This window comes from Trichosurus vulpecula, chromosome 1 (genome assembly GCF_011100635.1).
Source record: "Trichosurus vulpecula isolate mTriVul1 chromosome 1, mTriVul1.pri, whole genome shotgun sequence".
Taxonomy (NCBI): domain Eukaryota; kingdom Metazoa; phylum Chordata; class Mammalia; order Diprotodontia; family Phalangeridae; genus Trichosurus; species Trichosurus vulpecula.
Genome location: NC_050573.1, coordinates 183,216,359 through 183,229,441, shown reverse-complemented (window position 1 = coordinate 183,229,441; position 13,083 = coordinate 183,216,359). Strand labels below are relative to the sequence as shown.

The following is a 13,083-nucleotide window of genomic DNA, read 5'->3' as shown; positions in this document are numbered from 1 at the left end:
GGCACACGGCATGCGCATGTATTAAAAACATCTATCTGCAGTGATTTCCCATCTGCCGCTGATGAGCAAACACACAAGTGAAAGCCCAAACCCCCTCATCAGTATTCATCGTGGCAGATCCTGAATGATGACAGCAGCCAGCGATAGAGACACAGAATATGCAGCCACACAACACTGAGGGAGGCTGGTGGGATGATGCTGGGAATATACTCACCTCTTCTTAGTAAGAAGCAGAGATTCTCCAGGACCAAACATGTAACTAAACTCTGTGCAACCAACCACTGCATCAGGGTTACAAAGAACAGGGCTCTTAAAAATCACACTGAAAAATAGCTACTAGCCTGCTTCTACAAGACAGCAACCACCTAGTGGGAAAGAGACCAGCGGGGTAGCCTGGAGAGTGCATTTTCATACTTTATGCTGTGGCACCACTAAAGACATAGAAAACTTTGCTACTCCTGAAATAAAGCTCATCTGGGGGTTTGCTTGATGTGCAGACCTTTTAAGACCTTAAAAGCAGATCTTATGCAACCAAGTAGCACAAAGAAAAGGGAGGGAATCAATCAGGAGTTCTTAACCCAGGCACGCCCCTCTACACCAACTAAATATACAGAGAACTCATCTCATCTCTGTGGTTTGAAAGAAGATTTCTAAGAGGATACCAGAGTCTATCCCAATCAGGATACAGCTAGCCCCCAAAGCTACCTGATGGGGTAGGTATCAGAGCAGTGCCGAGAGACACAGTATGAAGAATTGAACCTAACATAAGGAAGAACCCTCCTACAGAGATGAACTTACACGTCAGACCCTTCCAAGAGTAAGATGTGCTGTGCTGCCCAGAGCCCACAAAAGGAGACAGGGAAAAAAAAAAAAAGGTGAGGTAGGGGAGAGGCAGGGGCCAGGTATACTCACCAAATACAATCAGCACCAGTGTGTAAGTAGTCAATGTATGGAAGGTGATTTTGGTCTCGAGACCAGCATGAGGTAGAAAAGACCATGCCAATATTTAGCCAGGGAATTGTCACTCCTAAAACATAAGGGTGAGAAATAAACTTTTATATGAATTGTCATAAAATTTCACAGTGAGTTGGGGGGACATACCAGGACAGAACATTGTACACGCTGTCAGACAAGGTTTCTTGCTGTAACAGGACTTTCCCTGCTTTGCTTTGCCATAAGAGAGGATGGGAAGCAACACAGATATAGAAAAAAGACATTCAAAAAACATCATTTAGAAGAAAAGGAAGTGTGTTATAGTAACAACAAACAAGTCACATCATTCTTCTGAAAAACAACTTCTTTTTTATGAAGTGGAGAAACATGATTTCACTCAGATTGTTAGAAAAACAAAAAGCAAGGATCTGATCAGGAACGCATGTTGATACAATAGGTTCCCCACCCCTGTTAGGAGATGCCTGCAAGATAATAACCTCACATTATTTTCTCAATTAGCAGATGCAGAAAAGTCAATGGGAATCAAAGTCCTTTTCTGAAGCCTTCAGGGGGAAAAATGGAAAAAAAAAATCACATTTGTTCTGAGATGCCACTTTTGAAAGGGTCACAGTCAGAGGGCTTCCTGATGGGAAGGTGACAAGAGTAGAGATGGTCTATTTGGACCAAAGCTCTGCCTCTGCATCACAGGATGGCAAGCTTTTTTCCTCTAAAGAAAGAGTCCAACACTACTGGGTGTTTCTTAGTAACATTTTAAGGCTTTACCTTTCGTGGACTTGGCTAAATCTTTCTTGAATCCTTCCACACCCAAGAACCATCTAAACAGAATGGACCTTAACTACCCTCATATATAAGAGAACACACTATCTTGGTTTCTTCTTAAATACTCATTTCAACCTTTAAAGCAAAGTATCTCAACATTTTTTTATGATGAACCCTTGGGCAATCTGGTAAAGTCTATGGATTCCTTCTTAGAACCATTTTTTTAATGCAAAAAAATACATAGGATTACAAAGGAAATCAGTTATACTGAAATACAATCATAAAGGGAAAAAGATTTTTTTTTTAAAGCTCACAGATACACACCCCCCACCTCTCACTCATCCCAACCCCTGGTTAAAAAAAAAAAACCTCTGCTTTAATTATTTCCCAACTTCCATATCTCCAGAGTTTTAGAATTTCAAGATCTGATAAACAATTTCAGGTACAACCTCCTATTCGTACCTCAAGCTTCATCAGTTTATAAATTTGCATCAAATCCCTCCTCCCCCAGTTGTTCTATTAGAATCTGTGGCAATACTTTTAAGGTCGGCTCTCTAAATGTTATCCCTCTGTCCCCTTAATAATTTATTTAGATTGACCTTTGGATAGAATTCTCTCAGCTGCGCGAACACTTCATTGCAGAAGCACAGCTGTCCTCCTCCATGTCAAGCTGGGAGAGTCTCGCAAAGCTGCCCCGACAGTGGAAACAACCCCAAAGAATAGCAAGAAAGGAATCTAGCTTACCAGGAACAGCACCAAGGTGACGCAGGATGGATCCTGTATTATTAGGAAGGACTGTAAGATTCCATCCATGCCTATCCAAGGAAATCACAAAGATTAAATCAAATGTGTTACAACAGGGTTTTTTTGGTTTTTTTACAGAAACCTAAAAAGCTTAAGGCCATCCAGACTTCTTTTAAGCTAGTCACTTCAAAAGCACCTATTAATAAGAATGTACTGTGTTCAAGACAACATAACAAAGTGGTTAAGATTCTGGGTTTGGAGTCAAGAAGACTGTACTTCTCGGTTTTTTATTTGCCAATACTTCCACTCACTAGGACTTATGTACTACACACCCTAGATAGGTTATCTGTGATGGCAGAAAGAGTTCTTACACTGGGAGGTCCCTACTCTGATGAAGTCACCAGCCCTTCCCATTGTCTATCTGCAAGCCACCATATCCAGCTGGTGGGGACACAAGGACAAGGAAAATGCATTTTTCTCCCTCAAGGAGCTTACACTCTACTAGAGCATGAGAGGAAGTATTTCCCTTGGGACAAGCTTTAGGATGCCAAAGAGGCTTAGAATTTCAGAGTAACACAGGAAGAAAACTAACTGCACCTTGAAAATGGTTCTGATTTTCCCACTGGGAATCCACTTCCATGCGTGTTGGTATCCACTTTCCCACAATGCACTGCTACATGGCATTCTTTTTGTTCCACTAACTTCCAGTACTCTTGCTGCAAGCAGAAATAAAAACGGAGGAAAGGGTGAGGGAGGGACAAATAGTCCATTCAAGCTATAAAGTTACATTCAGAATGGCAAAGATGGCCCATGTGAATAGATCCGGAGAATTTTTTTTCTTTTTATCATTATTTCCTTATAAAAGAAAGCTGTATTAGTAGCTAAGTATTTGCATTTTAAAGCTTGGTGGATTATTCATTTTATTTTGACATATACATAATTAAAATTTTAATTCCAACATAGCCCTTGCACGTCTGATTAGCAGACAATATCTTAAGAGCGTTTTACCTCTGAAATCTCCACAATTATGGACCAGCAAACATTACCCAGTCTTATCGCCTACAACTTCTCCCTTCACGTACATGCTGGACCAATCACAGCTCCACAAAGCCGCGCCTAACTTTCCTGATTCTAATAGTGGTCATACCATCCCTTATGCTTGATATGTCTCCTTACCCCATTTCTGTCTTTTGAGATCCATCCTCTATTTTATGGTTTGGCTACCACCAACCCAATGGCGTAGATGAAGGTGATCCTTTTTTCCCCTTATGAACTCTCCTATAGTACTTGGTACCTCTCTGACACCTGTATATTCTATCTCTCTTTAGAGCTATCTATCTGTGTACAACTATTTCCACTCTGAGTCATACTTTGATGCTTCCTTTGCAGCATGGAAAAGTTCCCAAGTTCGCAAAGTGATACCAGCAGATTGGACCAATCTGGAAGACCTTCAAGCATAGGACAGGCAACAGAGTGTGGTGTGTGGCATCTGTCATCAGAAGAAAAGCCTGGCCCAATACAAAGAGGCCCATCTACCATAGGGTTACCCACCAGGCAACTGACCTGGGGCAAGGGAGCCCAAATTAATTCATAAAGATTATAGAGCAACGGTTCTCAAAGGGGCTGCCCCAAGTTTCATTAAATGTGCCGTGAAATTCTGGGTGCTAAATGATCACAGACAGGAAAAATAAATAAATAACTGTGTGTGTGTGTGTGTGTATGTGTGTACAATTTTGTTTAATGTTTTATTCTTTGTGAATTCTTAGAGGGAAACAATAATATCAGATTTAGCCTAGTCCTCTGCATGTAACAGCCACTCGATAAATGCTGGCGGGAGAGTACATCAGTTATTTTGATAATTAGAATAGGAATTACTTTAGGAAACCATTAACAGCAAAAAACTTTGGTTTGACTGATAGAAAGACCTAAAAGGTTTCTAATAGACCTGAAACTACTTTTCTATAAACCCCAGGCAACCAAAGATCTTACTGATTTATCATGTACCTAGTATACCCTGGGTAATTGTACCAAGAACTGCTTAAGCAGAAATACAATTCATCTGTCCACTTACAAGTTGACATTTTACTGTTATGATGACACAGAGCTCCTCTGGAAATTCCACCTGCTCCAATTTAGGCTCATACTCTACTTCCTTCAAGTTTGATAAGGGCTGAGTCACTGGGACTGCTCCTCATGCTGTCCAACAGCCCAGGAGGTTCCCTGCCCTAGTGATCCCTCCCTGGTACTTTACAGAGATCTTTGAGATCCCTGAGATCCTTCTGTAGACTTGAGATAATTATAATCTATGTGCTGATCTGTGTGAGAAAACAATGCTGATGATAACATGACACCACTTTTTCCTTCTGTGTTTCTTTGAAAGTTGAACAAGTAATTTTGGCTCCTAAATTCAAAGCAGAAATGTCAAACCTTACATTTTTTGGTATAAAATCTAATAGAGACAGCAGTTGATGGTCAATCTCAGAGCCTTAGATAATCATCTGTGAAGAAGATAACCCAGCACATACTCCATATACTAATGAGTGTGAAGCATTATCCTAATGGAGGAGAGATGCTAGGCACATCCTCTTAAGGTACATGTTCAATTTTTACCACATTACAGACTTTTTTGTTTTTTGGACATTTGAAATTATCATGCCAGAGCCCCGATATCACACTCCATAAGCTTGGCAAAATAATACAGGATGAAAACATCAGATGCATCTGCTAGATGTTAATACCTTTTAGGGACATTAGTATAATATAGACTTGGCATTGCAATGTAAAATAGGGCTCAAAGTCATTTTAACAGTGACAAGTGGATGAATATCTTGTGAAAGAGAGGACAAAATATTTAGAGCAGCGCTTTTAATGGTAGCAAAGAAACCAAGTAAATGTCCATTAATTGGAGAAGGGCTAAAAAAATTATGGTACACAAATAAAATGAAATATTACCATGCCTTAAGAAATGATGAAGTGGATGAATGCAGAGAAGCCTAGAAAGACTTTGTACTAATGGAAAGTGAAGTAAATAAAACCAAGAAAACATTATATATAACAATTACAATAATAGAAATTGAAAACAATAATTAAAAATGAATGCTGTGGGATGAAAATGACAAAATAGGCTTCAAAGATAAAGAAGATACATTCTCCCTAATTCTTTGTAGAGGAGAGGGAATAGAGGTATAGAACGCTGCATATAATCTTAGAACATCATGACATGTTAATTAGTTTTACAGAATTAAAAAAAAACAGGGGAGCCAAGTAAAAATCAACAATACAATAGATAAGATTAGCACCAAAGTCAAAGTGGCAAATGATGTGTTCTTTGGGTCGGCTGCTTCATGAAATGTATTTTGTTGAATGATTTGTGGGACCATTTATTAAACAGCATCTTTTAGTTGGCGAAACAGACATCAGTACTTTTTTCCTTAAAGATACAAATTCACTGTATGGGATATACAGAATATAGTAGAAACCTGGACTTGATTCAAACTGAATCAGTTTGAATAATGGCTCATTTCCTCAACCAAATTTCCCCATGCTGTAGGGAAAGAATCAACAGATTACACACTGCTGGCCCAGCATGTTCCCAAGTCTTGCTACCCACATACCTGGGTGGTATGGGGGTGGGTTAGGATCATTGTGAAATCATTTAATGCTGTGGTTGAGGGGGAAGAGATTGCATTACTATCAACGACATTGCTTTGTTCAGAACAGATTTCAATGAATTAATATGGAGGCAGGAGATGAAGATTTCAGTCAATGTCAAAAGTGGTAGATACTGACACATGGGTGAGGAACATCACATATAACTATCAACACTATTGATAAGTATGCTAAATTTCTTTCTTATTCCTTCTTTTTATTCTCTTTTGTAAATGGCATTCTGCGAAGAGGTACTGGGGAGAATAAAAGGGAGAGTGCAAGTGATGTAAAAAGAAAAGTTATCAATAGAAATTAAAAGTCGTATGCATCTCTAGAAATTCAGAGCCAAGAAAAAAAAATCCCAACTCCCTGGAAAAGTCAAAAGACACACAAAAGTTTAAAGGACCCCGGCTAAAACTGTTTTAACATTTCTTACATCCTCCACTTTCCAACTAAAGTGGGCAGGTTGGAGAGAAAAAAACAAGGAGAACCACCCGTAAGCAACCATTCTTAATTCTGAAGCATCAGTATTGTGGGTTGTAATGCAATTCCTCCCCCATCAACACCATTAAATCCTATTCCACCTCCAACCCCTCAAACACAATGACGTGCCACTCAAATTTGCAGTGCTAACAAATCCCAATTATTTCCTCCACCCCCACCCCAACATCAGCACCACAAATGCCACCTGAGATCTGAAAGCTGAGCTGTGATGGCGTTAACTCTCCTGCTCTCACCAGCCATATGTGTTCCAGAATCAGGACTCAGTTGACAATTTGGTTGATGGGGCGTGAGGCAGTATAAGCTCCAGCTCACTAACCAGAGCCGTATGGCACCCTCAGTGCCAAGAGTGGGGAACATGGATTTGTGTCCCAAAACACACACGTGGCCCAAAGTGTGTGGCATTCAAAAGACATTCTCATAACCTCAATTGCACGTGAGGCCACCGTGAAAAGCAAGCTGGCAGTGTAGCCCAGGTATCCTGTTTTAAAGAAACTGGCTGGGCTCAAATTATTCAGGCAACATTTAAAAGATTTCATTTGGCTCTCTGTTTTTTCAAGTGAAAAATAAGCTGATGCCATCAGTTACATCATCCCTGTGACACGGACTTGAAACAAGGAAAAGCTGTCCAACATCATCTCAGCCAACATGGTTTTTGTTTTTTTTAAAACCTCTGAGAAGCTCATTTGTCGGAATAATTTTTAAGTTTCCATGCAAAAACCTCAAGTTTAAAGCTCGTGCCAAAGCCAAAACTGTAGCACAATGAATTCCTACTAGACACAGATTGCCTATGGTTGAGGATTGTAAGAGGTAGATCTAGAAGTCACCTTAGAGATGCTATCCTTTTGGAGGACATCCACGTAACAGATGGAAGAACCAAACTCACAAAGGTCAAGTGACTATCCCAAGGTCACAACATGGGTATGGGTAATGCATAGCAGGTCCCAGAGTGGAAGCCAGACCCCCGTACAGCCCCCACTCAGAGATGAAGCAGGAAGCTGCCATCTCCCTAGGCATGATACACAACAAAGGTACTAAAAGATGCTTCTTAGCCTTTTTGGCTTCAAAAGCAGAGACAGAGAACAAAGTGAACTCTAGCTCCTTGCCTGGTGCTTTCTCTGTTAACTGTCTGAAATAGTTTGGGGGGGAGGCAGTGTTCTGATTCTAATGTAATTTCCCCTCCAGATACTAATGTAATTTCCCTTAGACGACTAATAAAATCAGCAGTATTATCCTGGTACCAGTGTACTTCCCCACGATCAAAGGCATTGCAAAGCGCCTATTTGCCATGCTAGGCACTCAGTGAAGTAAGGTAAACAGACATGGTCTCTGTCCTTGAAGAGCTTAACACACAGACGCCCCTAATTGGTATAAGCAAAGACTGCTTACTGTCTTTCTAAACTCACACTAACTCAAAGAATAGATTTGGCTGATGCACAAAAATGGAAATCTGCCAGGCCCATAAAGTGTACACACACACACACACACACACACACACACACACACACACACACACGTTTCAAGGGATTCCAAGCAATCTCTTACATGATGCATTCTGAGAATGGAGTATGGGGAAAAACTAAACATAAGACAAAAGGCCCCCAAGCCAGATGTGAGGGAAGCAATTCTGATCCTTATATCAGCCTACGGTCTCCACATTCCCCCTCTGGACAGTCCAGCATTTAACCCCATCATGCCCAAACTATGAATTAAAGTGAGAAGCATCCTGAATTCCAATGTACCATGCTTGGCTCCCAATTTGGAAGCCATCTGAGGTCGGTGGAACGGAGAACTTGTAAGGCCTGCTTACGTAAACCCTGCTCACCGAGGGTGGACCTGAAAAAGCATTTCTCTGAAGATTATCCAGATTATGAAGCAAGTCAGAGAAAGATGTGGCTTCTTCCATCACCCTTCAAGAGTAACAGCAACCCACAAACCTCTATGGAGTTTGCCATTCACCTTACCTCTATTTCAGCTGCAGCAGGTTCTTTACCGAAACACATGTTCATGATGTTTCTTGCCGTTCGATAAAAGGTTGTTAAAGAAACCGACCTTCCCTGGGCAAGGGAGAAAAAAGAAACAAAAGAAAACGCTTAAAGATATGAAGCTTAAGAGAAAGCAAACAAATACTTCCCCAACCCAGAAAACGCCACCAGCTGTGGCTTCTGTGACCCTGTCACTTTGTTTCTACATCATCTCTGACCTCTCTGACTTTTCATCCCCCAACCAGAAAAGTGAGTAAGGTACTCTAAAATATTCTCAGAGAAGTCTTTGGTTGCTCAGCACGGAGAGGTTCATAAACCTTAGGCCACTAGGCTTTTGAAGCAAATCTATTTCTCCAGTTTAGAAGCAAATTAAATCTACTGTCAATAACTGGTAACAAGAGATATTAAAAGTACATACGTTGAGATATATATATACATATATGTATATGTATATACATATATATGTATGTGTGTATATGTGTAAATGTGTGCATGTGTGTGTGTGTATATATGTATATATAAATGTATGTGTACACAAACACACACACACACCCCATCATCTTTTAAAAAACATCTCTTTAAAAAGCACCTTTGCTTAGAAAACAGGTCAAAAAACCCACTCATTTCCTAAATGGAGAAAGGGACGACTCCTTGCCTTTCCTCAGTTACATTTCTAAAGTGATGGGCTGCTTCAGATTCTGTCTGGAAAGTGCTTAATACATCACTTTGTCCTGGCAGACCTCACTGCTCTCTCAGAGTGGGTGCTTGCCAAAGTGACCCCTCCTCTGACCCCTGGTCCACTAACTGCTGTATTTTACACCTGGTAAAAGTCCTAAGTCTGACTGATATTGGACCGATTTGGCTCAGGATCTTTGGATGTTCAGATGTGATCAAAGCATCTGCCATCTCCTCCAAATAAGCTCTACTTTATGAGTTATCAAATGGGACTCCATTTCCCCTCATAAAATGCCCCTGCATTACCCCTTATACCTTCCTAACTTCTGCCAATATTTGATCAGTTGGAAGTGCCAAAAATGACTTGAAAAAGAGGTGGAGAAGCTAATGTTCCCTTAACTAAGGCAAAGAGCAAAAAATACTGAGTCTTCCATTGGGGTAGTCTAGCAGTAGACAAGGCAGCTGGGTGGCAAAATGGTTAGAGCGCTGGGCTTGGAATCAGGAAGACTCATCTTCGTGAGTTCAAATGGGGCCACTAGCTGTGTAAGCCTAGTCACCTGACTCCATTTGCCCCAAATTCCTCATCTCTAAAATGAGCTAGAGAAGTAAATGACAAACCACTCCAGTATCTCCGCCAAGAAAACCCCAAATGGGTTTGGAGTTGGATACGACTGAAAAATAAAAAACCACAACAAAAGCAAGGGAATCTAAGGTTATTATAAGGAAATGGTTGTGATGGTTTTTCTTTTTAATCCTCTTAGAACTATCTTTTTTAAATATGTATAAGAAAGGGGTCAGAAGGCTGATATCAAAAACCCTCAATTAGCTGAGCAGGCAGCTCTAGGTTACATTTGTTGCTGTTCAGTCGTGTCTGACTCTTCGTGACTCCATTTGGGGCTTTCTTGACAGAGACAGTGGAATGCTTTGCCATTTCTTTCTCTAGCTCATTTTACAGATGAGGATAATGCAAAGAGGGTTAAGTGACTTGCCCAGGGTCACACATCTAGTAAAGTGTCTGAGGTCACATCTGAACTCAGGAAGATAAATCTTCCTGTCTCCAGGCTTGAAGCTCTATCCACTGTGCCACCTAGCTGCCCTAGGATACATACCCACTTTTCTAATCCATGATCTTTAAAAATCATCTCTTGGTTTGAGGATTAACAGGTGGGGGAAGAATGGGTTAAACTATGATAAAAGCCTCCTTTATCCAACAACATCATTAAAGTTAGCTTAAAGTGAAGGGGGACAGGAGTGGGAAAGGGGACATGGCTCCTGCTCCTCTCCTGGCCTTGGTAAATGAACTAAAAGTAGAGCAATGACGTGTCACTTGAGACAAAACTGAATCATAGTGACGCGGGAGGAAAACAAAAACTACCCTGATCAAATGGCTCCGGTGGGAGACACTGCTGCCCCAATAAGGAAGCTGCTTTGGAACAAAACCAATCTTTCTTTCAAATGAGATTATTTGGAAACTGATGAGAATAGCGTGTGGCACACAGTAGGCACTTAAGACGCTTGTCGTTGCCCCCTCTGGACTCTTTTTCTCTTACTGCTGTGCATATGTGCAGTCATCCCCTATGTTGGTGTGGACCCTTCCCTTACTTCAAGGCTAAGCTCGTGAGTTACCCCCCAACACTCCAATGAGGCTCAAAGGTATCATCCTTCCACAAAGCTCCCGTTTTGTCTGGATCTCTCCTTTCTGACACCTTCGAATTCTACCTTCATGCCTCTTTGTGACAATCTCACAGAAGTCAACTCTCACCCACTTCTGATTAGATTAAAATCCCCTTGAGCGCAGGGGATGTGTTCATTTTTGTATGCCCTAAGCTGCTGGTTCTCAAACTTTGAGGTCTCAGGATCCCTTTACTACACTTCAAAAATTGAGGTGCCCTCAAGGAATTTGTTTAAAAAGGTTCTATCTTTCCATATTTATCATATTAAAAATTAAGACCTCTTAGTATTATTATGAAAAGAGTTTTCACCTTGAAGAGCCCCCTGAAAGGGTTTTGGGAAACCCCATAGGTCCCTAGACTATATACTCTGAGCACTGTGCTAAGCCAAGCATACTGTCTTGTGCATGAAAGTTCTGGGTTCAGATCCCACCTCAGGCAATTAGTAACTGCGATCCTTAAGCTTTCTGTGCCTAGGTTTCCTCATCTGTAAAATGGGAAGGAGTTGGACTCAGTGATTTCTGTGAGGTCCTTTCCAGCTCTAAATCTATGACTCAATAATTGTATTAAATATATGTTGGCTAGCTGGTGACACAGCTACAACTCAGAGCAGTTATAACTGTAAAGGAGCAGGACATACATATGGACTTCTGCTCCCCTTACTCCATCTGTCCCCCCCACTATCCCCAAAACTACACAGCATTAACAGAGAAGCTGAAGGCACCATCGCTGCCATATGTTTTGGCTAGATTTTTAGAAGGGATCTGTGAGCATATGGAAGAAAATACTCAAGTTGCTAAAGGGCATGAAGAATCCTACAAGGAGTTAGCTAAGAGGCCTGAAAGATCCCATTGGCGAGCACCTCCAACTGGGGGGTCAGGACTGTAACACTTTGGAAACCCCTTCCATAAGAGGGATATTAGGTGGGAGAAACTCAAGCAAGTATCATTTTTGCCGTCAGATTGCTCCACACACCACGAAAGGGCTCAAAATGTTACATTCGTGTAAAGCTTTACTCCTAATCAGTAACAGATCAAACTTCCTGTAGCTTGGGCCAGAAATTAAGCTCACTAATGGGAAACCAAAAGATCTGCCCAAAACTGGAAAGAAGGATTTTGCATGTTTAATTCAAGATGCTGGGGAGTTGTGTTTTGTTTCAAATGAAAGTAAGCAATGAATGGAGGAGAGATGAGCCTCCAGTCACCCGTTTCTCACTTCCCAGATAAGAGAGAGGAAAGGCAGCCCCGTCCTGTCGTGGGCTGGGTACACGTGGTTCCTCGCAGTTTTGCTAGCTCACTGAGACTGACTCAAAAATTACGCTCTTGGCCATGGTGCCAATTTGTGCGCAGGAGGGGTGACTGCCAAGCAGAGTTGGTGAGAGAGTCAACACCGCTCTGCAGATGAACACGCCTTACTTCTTGGAGAAGTAAGTGTTCTCAGGATGGCTTGCACTTAAACAAGATTTGGCAGAAATGGAGAAAACATTGTACGTGTTTCAATTTCTGTTTTCTTCCACTTGCACGTTAATGGTGAGATACGTTTTGATAGCTTTATCGGGGCCTGTTCTCTCTCTCTCTATAAAAGGACCTGGCAGAGCAACTAGGAGCTGGGTGGCGGGAGACTGTGTTGAATATAAATAGGAAGGGAAGGAAAAAAAAATATTTTTATGAAGTTAGGGTTGTGTACTATGGGAAGAACTGCAGAAGCCTCCTCATGGATCTTTGGCTGAGAATAGCTCCTTCCTAGGCAGCTTGCATCCACCAGCTGGGAGCTGGGGGCGTGGGGGGGGAGAAGAGGAAGAAATCAATACCCACAATGGGGATTATTCAAAGTTTTCCATCAAAGTGCTAGAGCTAGATGGAACTCTTAAGAGATCGTTTAGTCTAACCTCACTGTTTAACAGGTAAGGAAACTGAGGGACAGAGTGGGGAAGTGATTTCCCCAAGATGAGCTAGTTAATAGGAATGCCAAATTGATCTATTGCAGGACTTTTATTTTTCAAAGTGATCAATCTTTCAGGTTCAAATTCAGAGTAAATCGCAAGGTTAAATTTCAAGACTATGACTCTGGTCTCTTGGTTCCCAATCCAGTGCTCTTTCCCAAATACACCACCCCAGGTCCCTATTCTGGGTTGTTTTCCTGGACTT

The 13,083-nt window shown here is 41.3% G+C and overlaps 1 protein-coding gene across 3 annotated transcripts in view; it reads right to left on the bottom strand.

Moving 5' to 3' along the window:
- Nucleotides 1-13,083, bottom strand: part of JARID2 (jumonji and AT-rich interaction domain containing 2) — a 331,939-nt gene that overhangs the window by 27,460 nt on the left and 291,396 nt on the right. For all 3 annotated transcript variants that reach the window (XM_036738762.1, XM_036738771.1, XM_036738779.1), the window contains 4 exons: nucleotides 8,571-8,663; nucleotides 3,055-3,173; nucleotides 2,458-2,528; nucleotides 913-1,027 (listed from right to left, as the gene is read on the bottom strand). In XM_036738762.1, coding sequence (XP_036594657.1) covers nucleotides 913-1,027; nucleotides 2,458-2,528; nucleotides 3,055-3,173; nucleotides 8,571-8,663 — 398 coding nt within the window. The remainder of the gene's footprint in view (nucleotides 1-912; nucleotides 1,028-2,457; nucleotides 2,529-3,054; nucleotides 3,174-8,570; nucleotides 8,664-13,083) is intronic.